General features: G+C 48.8%; 1 protein-coding gene across 1 annotated transcript in view; it reads right to left on the bottom strand.

The window, feature by feature from the left end:
- Positions 1-15,972: 15,972 nt before the first annotated feature.
- Positions 15,973-25,728, bottom strand: part of Marco (macrophage receptor with collagenous structure) — a 38,441-nt gene continuing 28,685 nt past the window's right edge. The window contains exons 13-17 of the mRNA XM_071619408.1: positions 19,588-19,632; positions 18,204-18,311; positions 17,618-17,662; positions 17,203-17,379; positions 15,973-16,103 (exon numbers count right to left, since the gene is read on the bottom strand). Of these exons, the coding sequence (XP_071475509.1) occupies positions 15,973-16,103; positions 17,203-17,379; positions 17,618-17,662; positions 18,204-18,311; positions 19,588-19,632 (506 nt within the window). The remainder of the gene's footprint in view (positions 16,104-17,202; positions 17,380-17,617; positions 17,663-18,203; positions 18,312-19,587; positions 19,633-25,728) is intronic.

Genomic DNA, 25,728 nt, shown 5'->3' on the forward strand with positions numbered 1-25,728 from the left:
CCCTTGAGCAAGATTCAGTGCCTTGAATGCGCGACCCCTTTGAGAGGGCAACAGCCCCTGGGGAGCTATTTCACATCTGTAACCCATACGTGCCTCTATTCATTCAGCAAGTCTGTAGTAAACTCCCACAGTATGCCACACACACTCTCCTCGGCGCTGGGGACGTAATGTGGGGACACAGTGATAAGGTTCCACCAGTATAGGTACTCTATTGCTGCTGTAACAAGTTGCCACAATCCTGGTGACTTTAAACAGTACGCATGTATTCTTTTCCAATTCCGGAGGTCAGCAGTCTTGCGATGAAGCTGTCCGCAGGGCTGAGTTCCTTCTGGAGGCTCTCAGGAAGAATCTATTTCCTTCCCTTTCCCAGCTTCTAGAGACGGCCTGCATTCCTTGGCTTGTGGCCCCTTCATCTTTTCTCTGACATTTCTTCCTATTTGTAGGACCCTGTGATTACATTGGGTCCCCTAGATAATCCAGGATCATCTTCCCACCTCCAAGATCCTTAATCATCATATATAAAGGTTCCTTTTGCCATGTAAGGCAACCCATTCACCAGTATGGGGTCCAGGACATGGACACCTTTGGGGTCCATGGTCCTGCCTACCCCTCCTCATGAGTTCATATTGGAGTGATACTGATACCCAAAGGTATTTATGGCAGCATTATTCATAACAAGAAAGGACTTAGAAATTCTAACTGTTCTTTGATAAAGGACTAGTTAAATTGGTTATGATACACTCATTTAGCAGAATATCAGGCCTCCAAGGACCACAGCTGGGTAGAGTAATGAGTAAGTCATAGGCATCAATCTCCCCGATAGGTCATTAAGGGGAAAAGTGATGTGCACCGTGTTATGGTTTAGATGTGAGGTGTCTAAAAGCTCATGTGTGAGAGCAGGCAAGAAGGTTTAGAGGTGAAATGATTGGGTTGGGAGAGCCTTCACCTAATCAATGCATTAACCCCCTGATTGGAGTTAACTGGGTGGTAGCTGAAGGCAGGGAGGGTATGGCTGGCTGGAGGAGGTGCGTCATTAGGGGCCAGGCTTTGGGTATATGTTGTCCCTGGAGAGTGGAGCGTGTTCTCTCTCTCTCTCTCTCTCTCTCTCTCTCTCTCTCTCTCTCTCTCTCTCTCTCCTGATCGTCACATCCCAAGCTGCTTTGCTTCACCACACTCTTCTGCTATGATGACCCGCTTCACCTCAGGCCCAGAACAATGGAGCCTGCTGTCTATGCACTGAGACCTCTGAAACTATGAGCCCCCAATAGACTTTTCCTCTTTTCCAATTGCTCTTGTCAGTTCTTTTGGTCACTTAGATGAAAAAAGCAGACTGCAACAAGCCACGATGATCCAGAAGCTGACAGTGTGTGGAAGGTAAGCACAAGGGCTTTGGTAGGTACAGAATACATTTTGGATGAGACACAGGAAACTGTTCACTGAGACCAGGCATGTGAATCGGGGGGTTTGAGCGACACTTCTCCATATTTTCTGCCCTATTGCTTTCATTTTTCCCCGTGGTTGATAATATATATATATATTTTTTCAAAATGGAAGTGAGGCCTCTGGAGACTTTACTGCAACCCCATCATGTCCCAGAGACTCTATTCCAACTCTCTTCCTACCTGACGTCCCCTCCCAGGGGCCCTGAGGCCGGGGCAGGTTGCTGCCCAGGCTTGAAGCAACAGATGCCCCCTCTGGGAGGGCTTCCTACAGAACCAAGGGTTCTTAGGTCTCTGGGCCAAGGTGGCCAGCAGAGCTCAGAGGCAGTGTCTGAAGGAAGGGAGGCCAGGCCAGGAAAAGTCATTCATGCCACCACTACAGACAGGAAGCCGCCGCGTGCAGGCCCTGACGTGAAGAGCCTGACATGGTCCTGAGGTCATGGGGGGCATTTGCTGGAGCCCCACCACTTAAGGTCCCCAGATCTCACTGAGGGTCCCGGAGCATTTGTGGGATGCCCGCTCTGCCTGGTCCTGGGCTGGGCCAAGAGAAGGAGGAGGGTAGATTTTAACTGAGAAAACCCTTGGGCCTGCAGGGAAGCTGAGACCCCGCAAAGGGCAAGAAGTACGGCAGGGGACAAGCTGGAGGCTGGCTGGGGTGGGAGGGGACAGAGGACTGGATTAAGACCATAACCACTGGGAAATCAGAGAGGGTCTGAGGGGCACTGGGGGAACCGGACGAAGCCCCTTTGCTGGCTCTCTGAGAGACCACACGACTGGTGGCATCTGCCTCCACAGGAAAGGCAGAATGCGCTGGTGGGTGGGACGTGGGGAAGTCCCTAGATTGGGACTGTTGGCTTGAAGACATTTGTGGGGCGTCCAGAGAAAGAAGAGGGTGCAGCAGAGAGCAAGGGGGCCGGGGAGGCAGGAGGGAGGGCAGCAACCGTGATGCTGGGAGGCCACGGTTGGCTGGAGGCTGTGTGGGGGACGTGGCTCAGTCCTCAGGTGACATCAACAGCAAGGCACTCTTCAGCAGATGCACTTGCTCAAGCCTAGCTGAAGCAGGAGAAGCCACATGCCTGGCTAATCTTTTTCCTCTCCTCCTCTTTCATCATCATCTGCTTTGAGGGGAAGCAGGGAGAAAGTTGGGGATGACCCCCTCCTTCCCCTCCCTGGGGCGTCATCCCTGCTAGGCTACAGGACGGTGAAGAAATAGGAGCGTGCCCATCAATCTTTAGGGGCAAGAAAGGAGTCAGGACAGAGGGTTGAGGGGAGGCTGGGAGGCAGGGGATGAGAGGGCAAGAGCCACCCCAAAACATGGGGGTATATTTCAAATGCACGTGATCCATTGTGCATGGGAAATCGTTTGGTTTTTAAAGGGAGCAATGGTGAACACTGTCACATACCTCCTCTCTCTCTCCATCCATCTATCCGTATCTATTATCTATCTGTCTATTTATCTATCTACCTATCTGTCCTATCTATCTATCTATCTATCTATCTATCTATCTATCTATCTATCTAATCTACTTATCTATCAATCTATCTAATCTATATCTATCTTATCTATCTAATCTATCTATATCCTATCTCATCTATATCTATCCTATCTTATCTATCTATCCATCTAGCTATCTAATCTATCTATAACTATCCTATCTATCTTATCTATATCTATCCTATCTTATCTGTCTATCTATCTATATCTATCATATCTATCTAATCTATCTATATTACCTATCTATCTATTTCTATCATATCTATCTATCTATCTATCTATCTATCTATCTATCTATCTATCATCTATTCATCTAATGTCTATCTTTCATCTATTTATCCATCCTACCTAAAAATTGCTATCTATAAATTTATTAAATTATAAATTCATCTATCTATCTTGTACCTATTTAATTTCTATCTTTTATCTACTTATCTGTCCATCTGTCTTTCATCTACCTTACTATCAGTTATCTATCTATGAATCATTTAACTATTAATTCATCTACTTACCAATCTACCTACCTCCCTATGTGCTGGCATCTGCAGGCCTTGCTCGATGCAGCTTACACTTTATTCAGGTGAAAACTGAATGAGCTATAAAATATTTAAATAACAGCTTAACCCTGAAGCCACAAAGGAAAAGACTGATAAAATCAACTACACAAAAAATTAAAAGCCTTTGTAAAGAGGGGAGGGGATGCTTCAGGACAAACTGTAAAGGTATTTGCAATGCACATGAGAGATGAGAGCCCAATTTCCTTAATTTATGTTGAGAGAATCATTGAGGAAAAAAAAATATCTCAAATGAGCAGATGTGAACAGGAAGTTCTTAAAAATATGAAAGCGAGTATGAAAATACCTTCATCCTAACTCATAATGATAGAAAGGTAATTCAAAACACCAATGGGACTTCATTAGTCACATCTCAGATGGGCAAATATTAAAGTGCTCATTATTACCCAGGGCTGTCCAAGGTGTGGGGACATAGGCACTTCTTGGTGCAGCTGGGAGTCAACGGGTATAACCTTTTCAGAAGGTAATTTAGCAATAGGTCGGCATTTCAAATCCATATACCATTTAACCCAGTGGTTCCTCCAGCAGCAAGAAGCGGCCCAGGAGACTTTTTAAGGTGTCCTGGAGGGGACACTCATGGCAGTTCCGTAGGGAATGGCAAAGACTGCAGAGGACCTGATGCTCCCCATCCAGGGCTGGGGTCAGTGATTATGCTGCTCCTGTGCTGGGGAAGAGCACGCAGCATTGGGATGGATGAGGAGGGACTCATGCACCTGGCGCAGCAGAGGACGTGTTTAGCATGCTGCCGTTCATGTTAATAAGAAGCCCGTATACTGTATATGGGTTATGCTAAATGATTTTTGCAGGGAGGATACATGTGAAACTAGCTACCATTTCTAGCTTGAGATGCTTATGAATGGTTGAAGTGAGATAAGGAATGCAAGAGCAGGTCTTTGGGTAGAAATAATGCGTCTGGCTTTTGACTGTTGAGTTTAAAGAATGTCTGGGAGGTGGAGGGAGCAGGGCTCAGTGTGGCAGGAAGGCTGGGATTGTGTGTTTTATGGTCCCCAGTGCCCTTTGAACTTTTTACTCAGATGAATGTAGTAGTTTTTATAAGAAATATTAAATTATTTTAAATAAAATTTGTTGAATGGAGTTGCTGGCCCACGTATGAGAAAGATCTGGCTTAGCCACTAAAGGCCAGGGAGTCTCTCTGGCTACCCCTGTGGGCCGCATTATTTGTGTAGTTTGTGAAATCCTTTTGTCACTGCATCTATTCATGGAGGCCCTTAGGAAGTCCTCCGGTCAGGTACCACCACCAGCCCTCCCCCATCTTGCCCCCAGCCGCGGCCATGGCAGGAGTTAGTTCTGAGCAATTTCTGTTTCATTATTTTTTTTTATAAATTATAGATAATTTGCAACTTTTTAATATTTATTTTTTAGGTGTAGATGGACACAACACAATGCCTCTATTTTTATGTGGTGCTGAGGATCGAACCCAGGTCCCACCAGTGCTAGGCAAGCGCTCTACCACTGAGCCACAATCCCAGCCCAATTTCTGTTTCATTATGATCACAAAATATCACTGTGTTGCCCAAAGATAGAAAAATCACTAATTTGGGCAAATTTCTGTGCGTGTGTGATGTGTGTCTCCTAGAAAGTGCAACACAGCCCAGTAGGGTGAAGGAACCCTGGGATAGGAAACCAGGTGACCTGAGTTTCAGTACAGCCCAGCAGTCGATCTGGTATTTTGGGCAAATCTCTGGACTTCAGTTGTCTCTACAGTGAGGGACCCCAACTCAAGTCATGACCTTCAATAATCTTCCCCAGTCCGATTTCTATTTTTCTATATTTCTTCCCAGCCCCCAATTCAAGACTTGGCTACATTTCCTTCCATTTCTTCAGTTTACTGGTGGTGCCTCCTGGAGGGCTGAGCCTGCAGAGAACTGGAGCAGGTGGCACTGTGGGTGGAGAGTTTGGGCCCTGGAGTCAGATATCCATTGGCCTGAACCCCATTTCCATTCTTTTCCAGCTCTGGTCTAGAACCAGCCAGTTATGCTTTCTGGGTCTTGGTTTCTCCCTCTTTGAAGTGCCTTCTAGGTGGTGCCACAAAGAAAAGATGCTTCATCTCAGGGACTCAGCATATAGTAGGTGGTCAAGAAAAAGGGAACTTCTTATGAATGCACCAAAAAGTATGTTAGGATAGTACCTCATGCTTACCCTCCCTTCCTTCTAGTCTTCTCCAATGTTCATCCTCTGGGCATTTGTGTCACTATCATTATCATATGTCAATGATAATGGCTGATTAAAACTGTCTGCTGATGCCTCTGTCTCTCCCACCAGATTACAATCTCCCTGGGTGCCTGGTCCTGCCCTCTACCCTGGGATCCAGCACCTGGCATCGTGCCTGGCACCAAGGAGCTGCTCCGTGGACTTGGCTGGTGTGTGGTGCCTCCACATGGTGTCCTGCCTCGGTGAGCCCTGAGTGGCCTGTAAGTTTGGGAAGGGAGCTTTGCCTCTGGGCCTCTGTGTCTTCTGCCCCACACATCTCAGCTTTGATTGAGCTAAGGCTTCCACAAGGGCATGGATGGGAGTGGGAGACTCTTGGGACAACCTGATGCAAGCAGTGACCCCTTGGTCCCCTTGCCCAGCGAGGATTGAGCCTGAGGCTGCTGGGCCATCTACCATGAGATTCTCGGAGAGCCAAGTCCATTCATCCAGGAGATAAACAGCCATCAGCCAAGACCGGGGAGTGTCAGTAAACGCAGCTGCCAGGGGAGGAGGCTCATTTTTAATTAATTGCAGCCTCTTTTATCAATGACAGCAGGGGCCACAATCAGCGTCACTGAATTGCTTTAATTGCCTCTGAGAACGCTCCACTCCCTAGGTGCCCTGGGAAAGCCTCCTCGGCTGGCTGGGCAGCCCCACGGGTCCGTCCCGTCCATGCAGTTGGACAGCTCTTCTCAGGTGCACAGGCCAAACCCAAGCTCATCTCATCCAGAATCCTCCTGGATTCTCTGTGCAGTAAATAGTGCCACACACGCCTGGGAACCCCAGCCAGGCACCTGGCAATCAACCTAGACATCCCCCTGCACTCTGCACGGAGGGTCCCTGCCCTCCTATGCCCCTGTCCCTGTCTCAGCACTCACCCTGCCCTAGCTGGACTACATTGCTGACCTCCTCCACACCCAGCGTGTATGATTGCTCTTCCTATAGGATCTGCCCTCTCCCCTCCTGGATATTACTCATCTACCCTGCTCAGGTGGGCTCCCATGGAAAACGTCCCATGTCCTCCACCAGTGTGTGGGTCCCCTGTCCTCCTTTGTGACCCTGGACTCCATATTGATCTGCTGTCTGTTGGTGGCTCCATCACCCTAACTGGGCCAAGAGAGTTCCTTGAGCGACTGACTGGCACAGGCCAGGTCCTCCATGTCCAGCCCCTACCCAGGGCCTGGAGCTGAGAATGAGTCTGGGTAGGGTTTCTGAAGGGGCATGAAACTGGAAACTCTCACAGGAGAAGGACCAAGACCATCCAAGACCTCAAACCAGTATTTAACCCAATAAGAACAAGAATTCCATTCCGTTCCCCTCACTTCTTTGAAGCTGCTCTACTGTAGAATCCCCCACCCCAGGATCCCCAAACTCATCAAACACCACCCCCCATCAAAAGCGCTGGAGAAGCCACCTCCTCCTGCCCAGAGGCCTCACCCCGGGGGAGGGAGCATGGGAAGGGGGTGGCAGGTAGGAGATCATGGACCACCGGCACCTGCTCGCCAGCTCATGCTGTGGCCCCAGGTGATTTAACTTAACTTGTCTGAGCTTCGGTTTTCTTCGTGGTAAATGGGAGGTATAGACTCTCATGGGATTGTTCTGAGGAATTATGTCGACGGTCCAAGGAGGGTTTGGCAGACGGCCTGTGCTTATCTGCGGACGAAGGAGGCTATTTCTTCCGAAGTGGGCTGGGTCAGAGTCTTGCAGTCAGCCCCTCCAGGTCGGGATGCAGACCGACAAGCCTGGCCATGAGGGAGGCTGGCGCCTGGCAGGCTGAGCACGGCCTGCAGCGCCCCCTGGCGACCTCCCACCGCGGCCGGATCTGCAGGTAACTCCCAAGTCTTCTGTCTCCAAGGAAATCCAGGCTCCAGGGCGCAAGCAGCCCAGATTATGTTTATGGGGCCAGGGACCGGAAACCAATGCAGCCCAGGACTGTCCTTTAGTCTTCTGCCCTGAAACTACCGGTCACGACCAGTCATCTTCCAGGGTCTACCAAGTTCTTACCAGGAGTCAATTCTCTAACCCATATCAAGCACCTACTGTGCACCGGGGTTCGCCTGCTATGTGTCTCCCAGCCCCCACCAAGAAGGGCAGAGAAGACGATTCAGCAGAGGACTGTAGTCAGGAAATCCAGAAAAGTGCTGTTTGCACATGCAAATTTCATGTTTTCTTTAGTAATATTTTGATGAAGTACCATAAAGCAGTTTTGTGATTGTGTTCGTTAAGGTTTGACAATATGGATTAGGCAGTGGGGTCAAGGGGAAGCATTCCCATCTGGACCTGGGCTGGTGGGCGTCTGATCACAGGACACATTCTGGGCCAGCCGGAAGCCTGACCTGGTGGCACACAACTGCAATTCTAGCTACTCCAGCAGCTGAAGAAGAAAGATTGCAAGTTCCAGTACAGGCTGGGCAACTTAGATCCTGTCTTAAAATGTAAAAAAAAACTAGGGTTGGGGACAAAGCTCAGAGGTAGAGAGTGTATGCAAGGCCCTGTGTTCAGTCCCTGAGACTGCAAAAGTGAAAGAGAGAGGAGGGCAGGACCATCAGCCCAGAGCCATCCCACCCCATCCCTCTGTCTGTGATGGATCACATTTCCTGGTGCTTCCCAGGGGCCCCCGTCCTGGGGGGTTAGGAACTGAGTCTGTTTCAGCAGCATCCAGTGCAGCACCTCACACATACTAGGCACATGTAAGTCACAAGGGAAGATGCAAGTGTGAGACAGAGTGGGTGGCAAAACAGAAGTGTGCCCCTGATTAAGGGCAGTGAGGGGCCCTTGTGGTGGGAAATTTAAAGGTCCCCAGCCATTGACTTCTTTAGGGCCCCCCAGATTTGCCATTCCTGGTAAATGAGACTTGGCAGGGAGGTTGGCAGTGGCATGAAGTGGTGCCCAGCTGGGTCAAAAGGGGAGGTAGAACATGAAGAGGCAAGCAAGGTGTCTTCTTCAGTCATGTGGAGGACCCTCCGTCCCCTGTCACTGCGTACACCTGGTCTGCCATTCTACCTCTGCCTCTCACCGGCTGTGTGACCTTGGACACACAGCTCCTCATCTATACAATGGCCCTGTGGTATGCACCCTGCAGGCTGTTCTGCAGATTAAATGAGATAGTAAGAGCCTGGCTCAGGGTGAGCACCCAGTGGGTGTCCACCGTACTGCTCTTGACATGCCCAATAAAGGCAGCCACAGACCCCTTCCTACCCCAGAGTCACATGTCTCCCCTGACAACCCCAGCACCTGTTCCTCTCCACTCTGCTCAGCAACTGCCCTTGGCGGCTGCCCTCTGAGAATAGAGAAACAATCAGATGAGAACTCCCTCGTCCCTCACCTCCCCACCCCCAGATCCACTGGCTACCGCATCTTTATTCATAGTTTTGTCTGCTTTCCTGCTATAATGGAAAAACTCTTCCTGCTCCCACCGATTGCTAAGAGTCCTTTGCCCTCTACTCCTCCTAAGGACCTGGCTCCTGAAATGAAGCCCTCTCTTCTGAATTATTAATCTCTCTCCAGGGCCATTGCTATCAACGTATAAACAGGACATTGTATATCTTGTTATAAAATATCAAGTCCTCCTCTGCACCCTACCTGTCTCCCTGCAGTTGAGACCCACTTCTTTTTACAGCCCACTCAGAAGGCTGCCTTGGGACCCTGTGCCTCCCATTCTCTAAAGGAGGGATACACCTCAGATCCAGGGGGACGAGGATGGAGAGTCTGAGCTCAGGAGAGGCAGAGCCTGACCTCTTTGATGATGCATACTATACTTTCATTGTTTAACAAATGGCGTTTTCTTTCCTGCTTCTAAATGTATGGTCATGGTGGGCAAGCCCCAATCCTGGAAAAATATTTTTAAATGAACAAAAAAATCAATCTGCCAAAGACAAACATTCTGGTATGTTTCCTTCTATCCCTTCCAGTAATTTTTTACCCTAGGCTTTCACATTTTCTTAAATAATTCTGAAAATAATTTGAAATAATTCATTTACCCATAGAAATAGAGAAATAGAAAGTTAGGTGGCCCATTTTCAGAATACTGTATCTAGCCTTAATTGGATCCAATTGTAGCCATTTCAATTATAGCTTCTCCCTTTGCCCACCCCAATTTTAAAATTAGCTAATTGCCTAGATCATAACCCTGAGCTCCTCCCATCAGGGCTAGGGGGAGTGCTGTGGTAGGGATATAAGCAGGTAGACCACCTAGGCACATTTGCTGGCCAGGTTAGGTAGCATGCTCTTCTGGCAGAAGTAAGGTTTGCCTTGTCCACCCACTTCTGATCACGTGTTTGATTTCTTGGGGGTACCTGGGTACTTCTCTCTCTCCCTCTCTCTCATACACACACACACACACACACACACACACACATTGCACCATGTATTGTGTTAAAAAATGAGGGTGCAGCAAGACACATCCAGCTTCCACTCTCAGAGCAGAGAGAAGCAATGAGCAGCTCTTCCAGACCTCCACTGGGGCCATCAGGCTGCCACACCCAGGCCTGGGAGGAAGTGGGGCTGACGGGGAGGGAGGTGAAGGATGGTAGCACCGAGTGAGGAACTGAATGAAATTCCCCTGGCTGCAGTCAGTCCTAGCTGGGTGGAAAGCAGCAAAGATGGAGAGATCAGCAGGATTGGGTGACAAGACCTCTTACACTGTGACTGGGAAACTGGGGACTTCCTTGTTATGGCAGTGGGTGGTCTTTGGAGGGTTTTAAATGGGGAAATGACAAGATCTAACCTCACTCTGGCTGTTTGGAGTGAATGGAGACGAGGAAGCAAGACCGAAGGGCGAGAGACCAGTTAAGAGGTGACTAACTGTAGCTGGGTGGGTAGTGTGCGAGGGTAATTCAGTGACTGGGAGGCTGAGGCAAAAGGCTCATATGTTTGAGGCCAGCCTCAGCAACTCAGCAAGCCCCTGTCCCCATTTTTTTTTAAAGGACTGGGGATATAGCTTTGCGGTAAAGCGCCCCTGAGTTCAACCCTCGGTACCCCTCCCCCACCAAAAAAAATGGTGATTGCAATCATCTAGGCCACTGACAGTGTGACTTAGGCCATAGTGGAGCCTAAGTCAAGTGACTTTACTGTCCAGGTGACAGAGCTGTTGAATGCAGCAGCAGGACTCCAGCCCAGGCATCTGGTTCCAGAACTTTCTTAGCCATGCCTCTAGGGCCAGGGCCAGGGACACACCCTCTGAGTTTGCCCTGCTGGACAGAAGAACCATAGACGGTATCCCATAGAGGGTCCTTTGAGGGTTCTGCTGTCTCTGTCCTTTCCAGCCAGTGTGCTCACACTGTCATCTGTCCTGCAGGCCAGAGTCAAAGCAGTGTCATTCAGAGGTCACGCCCAACTTCTCACAGCCCGAGTCCTGCTCTGCAGTGGCTGAAGTTGGCATTTTGCTGATTTTTATCCGGTTCCTCTGCAGCCCCACAGACCCAGGGAGCTGATACCACGACTGCTACATTGGCCCCTAAACATCTGAAACTTCCTGGGGGCTTGTCCAGGACCCACTGCACAGGTGCCTGGCTACAGCTTCTCTCCTTCCTCTCTTAACCAGACAGACCCAATTGGTCCAGTGCAGCTACAAGTTCAGTCCCAGCTGTGCTCCTTACCAGCTGTGTGTCACTGATGGAGTTAATTTTATCAGCTGGTTACTGCTGTATAACAAGTTGCCTCCAAACTTAGTGGCTTTAAGCTGCAACTACAAGCAATTCCCCGTGAGTTTAAGGGTTGGTGGGACAGCAAGTTCTGCTGTGAGCTGGCCGTGGCTAATCGAGGCTGCGTTCCCTGGTGTCCCTGTGGTTAGCTGTGGGCTGGCTGACAGAGGAGGGCCTTGGTGGCTGCAGCTGAGCCTCTCTCCACCTTGAGGTCCAGACTTGGAGATGGGGCACTTCTGCCACTTTCTATGCCAAAGCAAGCCTTGAGACTAGTCCAGATCCAAGGTGTAGGGAAAAGGACCTTGTTACAGATGGCTGCAAATTCACATAGCAGTGGCCATTACTGTGGTCATCCTCAGTATGGAGGGATGTGACCCCAGGCTCCCTTTGTGGATGCCCAAATCTGCTGATGCTCAATCCCTTACAACAAATGGCATGGTCTTTGCCTAAAACATGCGCGCACCCTCCTGTGTACTTTAAATCATCTCTGGATGACTTATAATGCCTAACACAGTGTCAATCCTATGTAATAGTATTGTACCATTTAAGGAATAATGACAAGGGGAGAAACCCCTGTTCATTTTCAGTACAGATGTGATATTTTCCCCCCAATACGGTTAATCTGCAGTTGGTTAAATCTGTGGATGTGGAACCCAGGGACACGGAGGGCAGCCCATATCAGGGTGGCCCTGTGGAGCCAACGGCGACCACATCATGCACCCTCCCTGAAATGTCGCTTGCTCCTTTGTTAGGTGGGAATAACATGATTGGCCTCGTGTGAGGCCCTAGTATTTCTGTGATATTTTAGGCGATGATTGGTCCAATGCAGCTACAAGAGAGGATGACCAAGTTCATTAAACTCACAGATCCTGGAGAGAGAAGTGCTGCACACTGTGAGGGGCCACTCAGGAGGATGCTCAACCCAGCAGGTGGGGAGCAGGGAGGAGCCAGGTCCCAGGAAGGTGCCTTCACTGGGGTCCAGGTGGGGCATGCAAGCAAAGGGCAGGAAGGATTTCACTGGTGCCCTCAAATGTGTCTGGGTCAAGGTCAGAGGAGGCAAGGAGGGGAACTTAAGGCAGGAGCCGACTTCTTCCCACTGCCCCTGGTGCCTGTGTGGGCTTGACGTGGGAATGTGGAGTCAGCAAAGAAATACGTTTTAAAATTTACCCTCTACGTAGTCAAACTTGGGCGCCCTGATGCTGTTTTGAAAGCTCACCTATAAAACTTAAAAGGCAGAGGAGAAAGCCAATCCTTCAGGCTGGGAATCTGTGAATGGGGACCTTGAGTCAGAAAACATGTAAAGAGAGTGGCACGTGGGACAAGGTCCACTGCCCAGCCGAGGAATGGCTCTGCAGCAGCCCTGGCTCAGAAGGGCTAAGTGCTCTGGTCAACGCCCATTCATTCTTTCATTTGCTCACTTGATCCTTCATGTGTTTAGGAAATCCATCCCCAAATATTTCTCAAGAGGCTGTTGTGTGCGACATTGCTTAAGAGAAAGGGGTGAACAAGGTGCTGGATGTAACAGGAAATGAAAACATTTCTGCCCGCTACAGGACTGGTTTGGGCTAGATGGTCAGGAGCACTTCCTCATGAGCCATGGTGAGAAGTGTGGCTCATACCTAAGGAAATGGGGATCCATGGAAGGCTTTAGAGAGGGCACCTTGGTCATTTTAAAGATCTCTTGTGCTTCTGTGTGGAGGACGATCGTGGAGGAAGGTGGTGGAAGGTGGAGGAGGGAGACTAGTTAGGAGATGTTCAGAGCACCCAGGCCACGGTGCCGTGTCCTGGGCCATCATGACGGCAGAGAAAGAAAGAACTGGGTATACTGGAGAGAGATTTGGGACACAGACTTAGTAGAGCGTGGTGCTTGGTGGGATGAGGGTTGGAGTCGGGGAGGCATGGTGTCTGACACTCAGTTTCCATCTTGGGCATGGGGTGGAGGGAGACAGTCTCCAGGGTGGGGACCCCGAGGGGCCGACAGCGAGGCTGGCTCGAGCTGCTGCTCCTGAGGGACCCAGGTGGAGGTGCAGGGGAGGAGTTGGGTCTCAGAAGGTAGGACTGAAGGTAGGTGAGAAAGTCAGAGAGCGCACCAGCACACCTCGAAGAAGAGTAGCTGACACAAATGTTCTGGAAGGATCCGCGCTCCAGACAGTTTCTTCTTGACACACACTATCCTGCTCCCTTGTTATAAACACAGTAATAGTTTTCCTGTGTTCCTGGGATTAAAATTGAAAAAGAATCCATGGGTTTTGTGAAAGGCACTGCAAGCTGTGGTCCCAACCTCTCCAAATGACTCTGGTGTCCTGCTATGTTCACTTCCCAATCTGTCCTAAGCCACATCAGTCTTTCTTCAGCACATTATTACTCACCCCATTCCTCCTGCCACAGGACCCTTGCGCATGCCAATTCCTTTGCCTGGGACCATCCCTCCTCCTTCGTCTAGCTAACATCAGCCTATCTTCCCGGACCTCCTCTAACCAAGTCCCCTTTCCAGTCATTTGTTTCCAATGGGCCATTGGTGTCTCCTTCCTAGCATTCATCACATTGGTTTGCATTTATTTGTAATTATTTGATTAATTTGGTTTCCTCACTATTCTGAAAGGTCCCTGTGACAGAGAACATGGCTACGATTAACCCTGAGTTTCTCCCAGAGCTGACCACAGCACACAGAGTGTCAGGCCTGGGGCTGCAAATGCTGAGTGTGGGTTACGGGTTCCCTCCCCTGACAGCAAGACGTCCTCAGGAATGAGCCCCCCAGGGTGCAGTAAGGGCAGAATCAGGAGGCTGGTGTCCTTGTCAGGGTCAAAGGTCAAGATAGCATCCCTAGGAATGGAGGAAGGGGTTTTCCCAAGCAGGAACCAATCCCCCACTCCTGTCCATCATTCCTGAAGGAGGCAGATCCTGGGATAGAAAATGAGGATCACGGAGCTGGGCCTGAGCCTGCAGGAAGGACCCTCCCTCTATTCTGCCTCCTCACTCTCCCTTCCCACCATCCACTGGTGGGAGTGAGGGGCTCCCCCAATTCCCGGGCCCTTCTTGCTTGCTCAGCTCAGACTGCCCTCACTTAAACAGCCAGGATCAAGTCGGCCAGGCACGGCTTTTGATGAGCTAAATGCAAAAACTTGGGAGAGTATTTCTACTTTCAACTCTTTCTCTGGCTCTCTCTTCCTCAAGAGACTGAGGAAGTCAGCTCTGAGGTTCAGATGGTATAGATGCTGTTAGATCAGAACGTGTCTGCCCTTTCCTTCTCTTGAACAAAAGCTTCTTGGAACAGGCATCAAGTTTTAAAGGGGAGGTGGGGGCTGATAAGCTGAATTAGCTGTACATTTGCAAAATATGCAGCGAGTCCAGGGACCCACAAAACGGCTTAAAATATCTGTCTTCCTCTCTGACTTACCACTCCCTTGTCCCGTGTGTCCCCCAGAAGTGCACCATTATAGAGGCTTCTGCCATTATAGAGCTCATCAAGGGCCAAACTGTTCCTGTCCCCTGCCACTTTAGCAATGGTGCTAAAATCTAAAAGTGCCATTGAGTTCTGGGGGCTGGATGATGTCTCACACGGAAGAGCCCCAACATGTCCCCGCGGGGGGTACTTTTCACCCTGTACCTGGGTTGCTAAGTGATTGAGAGATGGAGTCATCTCTCTTCCCTTCCTGGTTTCTAACTTGGCTCTGCCATTTGCAATTGTCTTTGGGTAACATCCCCAACGCTCCAAGGCTGAGCTTCCTCACCAGTCAAGAGGTGATGGTGGCCTGGGGTTGTGGCTCAGTGGTGGAGTGTTCACCTAGCACGTGTGGGGCACAGGGTTCGATTCTCAGGGCCACATAAAAAAATAAACATGTAAAATTAAGGTATTGTGTCCCTGTACAACTAAAAAAAGAAAAAAAAAAAGAGGGAATGGTGACTGTGCAGTCACGTGGCACATGCAGTTGGCTCTCCTAGATTCCACCTTCAAATACACTATTGACTCCCAGCAAAAGAGACGGAGAGGCCATGGAATTCCATATGCATCCCTGGGAAGACTGCTGCAGGGGAGGGGAGCCAGGCTCTCAGGGTGAGCTCCTTACCTACTTAGTTTAATTTAGTCATTTATTCAATAAATATTTCCCGAGTCCCTACTGGGGTTGATTAAACAGACCAAAGTCACTGCCTAGATGGAGCTCCCATCCTAATGAGAGCTGATCTCCTGGCTGAAAACCACAGTTCGCGTTGATCGTGCCACCGGGTGCCACCTGCCGGCCAGCCTCTTCATTTGCTGCCTGGCTAAAGACGGGGCAAGGGGGAGGGAGCTCTCGGAGATGTCCATGGCTGAAGGATGGTCGGGACCCATTGCGACAACAGGTGATCTTTTGCAAGGCACCCTCCATGCCTGCCCTCCCCCTAGTGTAAAAATTGAGGCCATCCCCGTGTGCACTGGCCTGTGATAATTCCAGGAAACGGTGTGCATGTTGAGCGGGCACACGACCATCTATCAGTGAGGGATGGATGGTACTACCTCTGGTGTTCACCCACAGCCCACGGCATTGCCAGGTCACCCCTGGAGCTTTATTGATGATCCCTCCCCAGCCAATCCCAGGGAACCATCCAAGTGCTTTTGCTCAGGGCTTCCATCAGCTGCAGTCCACGCCCGCGTCCTCGCTGTGGTTGCAGTTGTGAGAGCCCCAGTTGCTCTTATTGCAGTTCCACAGGGTCAATTCTGAGCCTGTGCAGGCGACATCGTCCAGCCAGATCTTCCCAGTTCCTTGAGACAGAGGAAGCAAGGTGGAGAGGAGAGAGGGATTATGGTCAAAGCAGAGCTTCGTCTGGGGTAGTTGGCCACGTCCTCCACATCAGGTCAGGCCCAACGGGTTCAGAGCTAGTCTGGTCTTTTGTACTGACTTTGATTCCTTTCTTTTCTCTATCTTCGATAGAACCCTCGCTCAGAGCTGTAATCCTTCATCCATTTGAAATCTCCCCTGAGGGTCCCCCAGCCTGCTACGGTCTCCACCTTTCCCAGAGCCTTTTAAACCATGCCATGTCAGAGGTCTGAAGCTTCCACAGCTCTGTCAAACCCTCTCACTTCTGATAAGATTGAAAACAGTTACATTACTTGATTACAGTCATTTACACACTAACGGGACTTTATATAGGTTAATCTATATGAGGAAAATGTGTATTTTAAAGGCATTTTATAGCCAACTGGATCCAGATTAGAAAGCAAGTGTACACTTTGGGGTAGGGTAAAGGCAGAGGGCTTTTGGGGGAGGTGACCAGTCTAGTGTCTGTGCTTAGTCAGCTCCTAGGAGCAAAGAAAGGGGCTCAGCCAAGGGACTTAATTTCTTTGCTGATGATTTCACCTCTGACTATAAAAAAATAAAAAAGACATAAGCTGAGCTGATGTCTAGCACCTCAAGACATCTTCCGTAAATTGATTAGTAAGTCGTTAGGCAAGCACGGAGCTACTCCCAGCCTTCTCAGGTATTCCTTAAAGATGCTCACAGCCAAGATCGCTGGGAATCTGGGTTCTGGACAGACACAGAGAATGTTTTCACCTGGCCTCCATTTTCTCCTTTGTTTGGAGAGTCAGTTCCTGAAAATACCCATGTGGCATTCTGATTCCAGGACCAGATGGACACTGACCCAACCAGCCTTCACTGTCAGGGCTAGGAAAGAGAGGGCATCTTTCCCCTGGGGGGGCGGGGGGGCAAGTCGAAGGAGGTAAGTCCAGAGCAGTGAGCTTCTGCAACTTGAGACAATACTCCTCTCCTAACCCAAGCCACACCGAGTCACCTGAAATCAAAGGTTGTCCACACACCACTGAGCACCTCCAGGAAGAGGCCCCTGCTGGATGATTCACTTACCGCCCCCAAAACTGCCGAGGGCCGTTCCCCTGGAGAAACCCAGCATGCGGCAGAAGACGGTGGCGTCAGAGTTGTCCCAGCTGTCATCACAAATTGTCCCCCAGACGTCGTTATAGTAAACTTCAGCCCGACCACGATTGCTGCTGCCGACGATTCTGGCATGTGTGAAGGATGTGCCTGGGTGAGAAAACACGGGGGGAGAGGTGAAGAACCTCCCAGGGCCTGTGTCAACGCAGGCTTTCCCTGTCCATTTCTGGAAGTCCTCCAGCTATAGAAGAGCAATCCCCCGGCTGGCTGCTGTCAGGAGTCTGGGAAACTCCCCCACACACACATACACACACACACACACACACACACACAATTTTCCAATATGGAACTGACTCCAAAGCATAAAGAAAATGGAAATATCGATTACCTTTTTGACCTTTTTCTCCCTTTTCTCCTTGCGGCCCAGAAGATCCTGTTGCGAGGAGAAAACCCACACAATTTGAAGGAACCACAGAGCCAGGATGCCCTTGCTCTCCTTTGCCGGGAGTGGACTGGAGGATCCAGGGACAAGAGGATGCGGGGAAGTGGGGGCCAGTTCTCTCCTCCAGCTTCACCTGTGACCTGGCATCGTGGGGACTGGGATGTGCCCTCGTACCAATGGTTGAGCAGGGAGAAATGGGCCTGAGCTATGGTAGGAAGGATGGCAGTTGGGTTGTGGAGGGATGTTTGACGGGTATGAGGCATGGGGGTGGGACAGGGGTTACTCCTGCACAGAACCATCCAGTTGGTCATGGATGCTGGGGAGGCCGAGGGCATGGCTGGGCGTGGCTGGAGCGCTCTTGGCAGGTGGGCTGTGTTGTGTCACTGCCCTGTGCTCAGTGCCCAGGGCAACCCCAGCACATAATCCTGCCAATGGACTGAAGAAGCTTCCCCTGCTTGGGTTCTGAAAACCCGTATGCCCTGAAAGCAAGGCCAGTCTCCTAGGAACCCATGAATCACAAGACAAGCCTCACCTTTTTGTCCTGGGCTCCCCGTCAGGCCAGATGGTCCAGGTGGTCCAGGCCGTCCAGGTGGTCCTGCAAGACCTATCGACCCGGTTCTTCCCATTTCTCCCTTTATGCCTGAAGGGCCGAGAGGAGAGAGATCACCCTGTGGATGTCCTGCTCTGCTTCTCCAAGGTGGACCCAAGGATCTTGGTGTTTCATCCACGAGTTACTCTTAACCACCAGGTTCCCCGTGAATGGGCTCCTTGAACATTTAGCCAGTAGCTTAGTCCGGCTGGGGGCTGTTTAGGCTCCCTAATCCTAAATGAATGCTATTGAGAATACGCAGGTGGGAATGGCTGGCCAAGTTCCAGACATTCTGCAGTCCATTCTCAGCAGATGACATAATTTTATAGACATTCTAGTCATTTGGGGAGAATTTGCTAGAACATTCCTAGGCCAGTGTCTCCTTCAGTAAATTAACATAGTCATACAATATATTACTCACGAAGAAGAAAAGTTGCTCTGGAAATTTGTCTGAGAAATTTTGCTTCAGCATTTGTTATGGATTGGATATGGTTTGAGTGCATTCCCCAAGGATTCATGTGTGGGAACTGGGTCCTCAGGGTTAAGAAGACATGGGACCTTTGGGAGCTGGGGCCTAGTGAGGGGTCCTTAGGCCAACTGGGGATACTGCCCCAGACTTTTTTTTCCTGTCTGGAGATATGATCTCTCCATCCCATGTGCACTCTCACCCTTATGATACCATTCGTCATGAGGCCTTCACCAGGGCCAGCAAAATGCCCTTGAACCTCCAGATCTGTGAACTCAACAAACCTCTTTTCTTTATAAAACTGGCCTGGCTCAGGTATTTCATTATAGTAATAAAATGGACTAAACAGCACTCACTAAGGCCAGGCTGTTGAGAAGACTAGAAATACTGCATGGTAAGTACTGAGCTCAGTAACCAACTATAAGCAAGTGCTCAGTATGTAAGGTCGATACTGAAAGCCTAGAAGATGCAGCAGGGGGAGTACAGTGAGGTTTCAGGAGCTGAGAAAAAAGACCAAAGCAGGGGATGTGGAAGCCCCCAACCATGAGTAGGAGACGGAGGTTGCCCAGCTCCATGGGGGCTACACAGGCTGGAGCCAGCACCTGCAACAGCAGCTCACGAGCCACCCTTTGCCACCCTCAGCCCCTGCGCCCCCAGCCCTGACACTGGATTCTGACTTGCTGCCCTTTCCAGGTTTTTCAAGAGAAGAATCAGGGCTTGGATGGCAGAACCTTAGAGTCTCAGCCTCAACTTTGAGGGAAGGTCACAGCTATGCTTTCAAAGTCAGCAAGACTCAACTTGCAAGCACGCAGGACTCACCAGTCATGATTCTGAGAAATTAAAACGAAGCCAGCCCTTTACCTGGGATTCCTGATTCTCCTTTTGTCCCTTTCTGTCCTTGAATTCCTAAGATCAAAACAAAGAAGATAATAAAACTTCGATATTAGACACTTTTAATCTTAGACACTCTCTACCTTTTGTCTGATTAATGCAGATGGAAAGATACATTGGTTCTCCCCGATTGTTGAAAACCTCTTCAGCAGAACATAAAAGAAGACAGGCTGCAGATAAATGGAGTTGGGGGTGTTTGGCGTATAAATAGCAGGGTGCTGGATTAGCAGACCCCAGACTCACCGGCCGGCCTTCCCTGTCCACCAGCACCCTCACTTGGTGTCTCCTCCAATCCCCTTCCTGCTACATTTTATGGAGAGATATTTATTGAAGAGAATTGAGAGAAGATTTGGAAATAAAGTTATCTTCATTTCCAGAAGGCTGTGGAGGGAACTTAGTGACCACCCAGAGGTTGGGGGTGTCCTCACCCATAGTAGATGCTCCCTAAGTACTTATTGGTTTATTCATGGTGGCCTCCAGTATGGGTAAAGATTCATGTGGCTAAAGGTTTTTATGTTCAGAAAAAGGAAAAAATAATAAACACATGGTTGGTGATGGTTCTATTTGTGGTTAATGTGAGAGGTTCCTCCCTCCTTCCTTCCTTCCTCCCTTCTTTCTTTACTTTTCTACCTCCTTCTTTCCCATTCATCCCTTTATTCAATTAACTTTGCAAAAGACCCACTGTCTCCTGCTGGGACCACTTTGTGGATCACAGTTGACTCACTTAGCAATATCGTGGACTCTCCATTTTCAGGGCAAACATTGACTTATTTTGGAGCGCTAGGACTCCGCAGGACAGTTGCACCAACTTGAGGAAATGCAGGTTCATTACCAAGCAGCAGCCCCAGGAGAGTAACAAGGGGACACCAACAGCTATTCACAAGCATCTGTGCTCATGCCGTGCCCTGGACCGGCTTCCCACCCAAGACACGGCCCTCATCACAGGGCGCCCTTCTGATGAGCACCAGAGCCCCCAGGGAGCTCAGTCACCCTCTTTGCAGTTTCTGGGGGACCTTCTTACCTGCCCTGCTCCTGTTGCCAACTTACTACTGAATTTCCTGAGCACTGTGGTGTGTGCTGGTCAGCCTGTAGGCCTCTTGAGAACTGCTTCTAGGGATGAGCCAGAGAAATCTTGGTTCCCAGCAGCATCTCAGAAGACGCCCAAGAGGCCTGGTGCTGCCTGAGGAGGGGCATTTAGAGCCAGGAGCAGCAGAAAGCCCTGGCAGGTTCCCAGAGGGCAGCCACTCCACCCCTCAGGCTAGGGATGGGAACAGAACTGAGGCAGAGAGAGGTTCTGGGTGCCTTTGAGGTCAGTCGCTGGCAGACAGGCCCTAGCTGTCCTGACCCAGTGGTCATGCAGCCTGGTTGAGTCCGTCTCTGCCCTCTCCTGGCTCTGTGACCTTGAACCGGATGACCCTGCTTGGAGTCTGTTTCTTCTCTCATTCTCCCCATTGCCCCGTGAAGCCGTTGTGAAGCCCCAAGTGGAGTCATGTTTGTTTGCTAAGGGCGGAGGTGAATGTCAGGCCAGTGCTAAAGAAATGGTGTCATGAGGACCCCACAGACCCTGTACACGCCTGTCTTCCCTCCAGGAGCCAAGTGTCTCTGTGTCTGGCACTGCGGTGGAGGCTCTGAATAGGCACAGGGAAATCTTTGCAGTTGACCTCAAAGTACTGAGCTGAGGCCACCTGAAGAGGCGGCCAATGTCTCTATTTTGCTTACTTACCTCTGAATAGCATAGTTCTTGACCAGGGGGGTCATTAAGTAGGAAAATGGTCCACATCTCAACTCTGGCATGTTCTGTCCCCATCCTGGAGGGCACCATATTGCAGCAATCTCTACCTCAAAGAGCCTGTCACTAGAAGCAAGTCTCGGGGACCCTGGAGTACTGTAACCTCCCCTATTGTCTGCACTCAAAGACGTACACCTCTCCAGCTGTCCTTTAAAACACTGTACAACAAAGGACCTCTTGAAGCTGGGAGCTACAGAGGAGTCCCTGTTCATTAGGCCCATCTGATGACCCCCCACTCTGTTCCCCACAATCTTCCTTCCCGGTCCCTGACCTCCAGGGGGCTCAGCATTAGCTGCTGACTGCATTGTACCAGGCACGGTGCCAGGGGCTTTACCCATGCCACCCCCTTCCATCTTTCACCTACCCCACATGGTAGTGTTATTTCCTTTCCTTACAGAGGAGGAAACTGACATTCAGAGATGCCAAGTGATTTATCCAACAGGACTTCATGGTGAAGTCCCGCTGCATGGCCTCCCATTGTACCCTGCGCTTGCCTTTGCTCCACCAGCATGCCAGCTTCACCCCTTGCTGAAGTTTCACTCAGGCTGTCCTTTGGTCCCTGAGATACCTCCAGATTCCTTTGGGCCATCCCTTTCCCCTAAGAGAGGTGAAGTAACCTAGAGTGTGCATCAGAATCACCTGGATGGGACTTGTTGAAAAACAACATAATACACCACCCAGAGTGGCTGAGTCAGTGGCACTGAGCTGAGGATCTGAGAATCTGCATTTCTTAAGCTCCCAGGGCATGCTGATGCTGCTGGTCCAGGGACCACACTTTGAGTAGCACTGCCCTAAGCAAATCTTACTCATTCTTTCTTTCTTTCTTTTTAAGTTTTTGATGGACACAATATATTTATTTTTATGTGGTTCTGAGCTTCAAACCCAGTACCTCACATATGCTAGGCTAGTGCTCTACCACTGAGCTACAACCCCAGTCCCTCAATCTCATTCATTCTGTAGGGACCAGTTCATAGCCTACCTCTTCAGAGCAGCCTTCCTATCCCTGTAGGATATGCCATCCCCACCCGATCCTGGGCTCTCATGGGTACCACAGTTCACAAGACAAGAGTTTGGTCCTTGATTACATGCCTTCTGAGATGCGTTTAATGAGTGTCAATTTAGTCTTCAAAGCTCTTCCTTCAAGGGGAAGAAATCAGAATTTTGTTTTGTGTGATTTCTCTCTGGGCCTTGCTGGCTAAGTAGATGTTGGTAGACTGACTAAATGATCATGGGACAGTAATCACTTCACTATCCACCAACACAGTGTCCGTACTAGATTGGCTACGACACGTAGGTGCAAGGAATGGTTGAGCTGAAAGGTAGATCTAGAACTGCATGCTCTGAAATCACAGATACCAGCTCTTCCTTTTCAACCACAGAACGGGTATAAACCCCAGCAAACTGGAAATCACACACTTATAAAGCTGAGAAGCCCAAAGGTTTATTTGCAAAGTATTTTTAGGGAAATGATCCCCCCATCTCTAGAGAATGGTTAGAGCATGCATATTCCCTTTGCTTAGTGTTCCACAGATGCTCTGATGGAAGTCAGCTTCTCTCTGCTCTGAGGGGAAATAGCTATTCCACACTCAGAGTGCTGTCCAGCTGGTGGGGACTGGTACACTCTATACTAATCCTATGCCACCAAAGAAGAAACCTATGCCCAGTGAGATTAAGTCCTGGCCCACAGTTACCCAGCTAGTCAGGGGCAAGCCCAAGTGGAAGGTCAGGTCTCCTGATTCTGAGTTAAATGTAGAAGTGCCCAATACATTAAGAAATTTCCTTAAATACCATCTTGACTTACAGTCTGTGTGCAGCCTGACAACGTTAGGATTAATCTAATACGTGAAAAATTGAGCTGTGTGTTAAGAAGTGATATGTTGGACAGGTGACCTACAACTTGGATGTGTGTAGACTTCTCAGATGTCTCTAAGAAACATAGAGGAAAATTAGGAGGACTTTTTAAATGACCATTTAGTAATCTGACTTGGTCAAATTTAATAAGTTCTTGAACTACCTGAGTATTCAGTTATGAGGAATGGAATAAACTGAGAAATATGTTCAGGATATAGGGCTTAATTGTTATGGATTATCTTTGTTGCTTATCTTTATGGTAAAACATCTTAACATGCCAATGAGAAAACAGATTTCAAGTTATTTGCACTTTGGCTTTGTCTCAATGTGAAAATGGAAGGTCCTAGAAGATTCTCATTGTTATGTGTTGGACATAAATCCATTGAGATGAAAAATTTCTGATTGGGTTGGTGTTTTGGAGCTCAAATGACTTGACTTCTTCTAAAGTCATTTCATAGAAGGGAGATGGCAGAAAGAGTCATGTCATGACTTCAAGTCAAAACTGAGTCCTGCCTTGTTTCCAAACTAGACGTTTCAAAGTAGCTCAGGGATGTAGAGCTAAAGTTCAGTTATTATCATTATTTTTTTTGCAATCTTTTGAAAGAGAAAAATCTGGAAGTTGGGGGTTTGGATGGGAGCCTGTTACAGTCAGGTGAAGGAAATTAACGTTAGAGAAAATTCCGCTGGGAATAATGTCTTACTTAATAAAATATGGAGTTTATCTTCCCAGCAGAAAAAAAATGGAATTTCCTGTTTTTTTCTTTAATCAGACAGAGATGGCTTATCTCCCTCAAGAGGTACAAATAAGCGGGAACATTCCACCTTCCCAGGCTGAGTGTGGAATGGAATAAACTGAGAAATATGTTCAGGATATAGGGCTTAAATGTTATTATGGATTATCTTTATTGCTTATCTTTATGGTAAAACATCTTAACATGCTGACGAGAAAATAGACCTCAAGTTATTTGCACTTTGGCTTTGCCTCAATATGAAAATGAAATGTCCTAGAAGATTCTAATTGTTATGTGTTGGACATAAATCCATTGAGATGCAGATGAGAAAATAGGTAGGAAAGAGGTCTGGCGACTGAGCCAGGATTTACCTATCATAGGATGAAATGTTCAGGAAGAACTCAAGGCTCTTCTGTTCAACAAATTAGAATAACGGTGTGCCATTTGACACAACAAAATCTAGAAAAGCACAATTTTGTAATCAGATTTTAGGATTAACTCCGAGAGTCAATGCATGCTAATCATGAGCCCTTGAGCAAAGGCCTTACCCTCTTTGAGCCTTTGCTTCCTTGGCTGCAAAGTAGGAAGGCTAACACTCAAGTGTGCGGATTAGATGAACTAAGATCGTAGGAGTCAAGTTCTGCACACAGTGCCTGGCCCAGAGGCACTGTTCATAATAAATGGAGCTCTTATTAGTCATAATTAATGCACAATAATGAAATCTAGCTGTCACCTAGGTCAAACCAACACACTCTAATTTCTCTGTTTTCATCCAAAATACCTAGATATTCTCTTGAGAGATTAATGATCTTATTTACAAAATGGGAAATACATCAGTTTGAAAACCTGGCTTGATGCATCAAAATGGGACAATCACCATGGTAACTTTAGTTTGGGGAATACCAGCATCCTGACATTGACAAGTGTACATTGTCTTTCATGTTGGGAAGATCTGACTCCCCCTCCCCTCCACTCCTCCTTCTACTGCTTCAGAAATCAGCACATCTAATCTCTCCAGAAATTCAGTAGCCTTGGACTCAGACATGATATACAGACCAGATATTCCTCTCTTGGAATTCCCCTCTGAGAGGTCCACAGAGATGATCTGTCCCTTGATCAAGGCCACCTTTCTGATTTTATATATATGGTCATTATCATGTGTCCTAAATTGAAATCAAAATTCATCGTGTTTACCTGAACAGTCAGAATTAGGGGGTGACCCCTAGAGTTTGGCTGGCTGATATTTATCACTAGGGATGATTAGTGACGAACCCATAAAGATACTCAACAGACACACAAGGACTTGATCCTCAGACTGTGGCATCTTACGTTAACGTTGGCATGGGTGAACCATGTAGGGCCCTAGAGCTTTAGGTCTCCTCTTAAGATTGGGAAAAGCTACTACTGCTTTTGTTCTGATCCTTTCTGAACTAGAATGAAGGGGGAAGGTGACACTGTCAGAGTCTCCTGGTGGAAACTGTTGGAGAGGAAGACCGCAGGATGGAGTGGCGTGGATAAGACCACAAGCTTCCAATCAGCACAGCCTAGATTCCAACCATGGGTGCCCATCTTAACTGGCTGCTTGCCTTTGAGCAATTTACCATAAAACAGCACTAAATAGAGTGCTTAGTTGGTAGGGTTGTCATGGAAATGCTCAATATCATGGGCCACTCTTATCGTACACACGGTCCCAGGATGCAGCATTCAGGGTGGGATTCCCTGCTTCAGACAGTGGGAGAC

Source organism: Marmota flaviventris, chromosome 11 (assembly GCF_047511675.1).
Source record: "Marmota flaviventris isolate mMarFla1 chromosome 11, mMarFla1.hap1, whole genome shotgun sequence".
NCBI classification, from domain to species: Eukaryota; Metazoa; Chordata; class Mammalia; order Rodentia; family Sciuridae; genus Marmota; species Marmota flaviventris.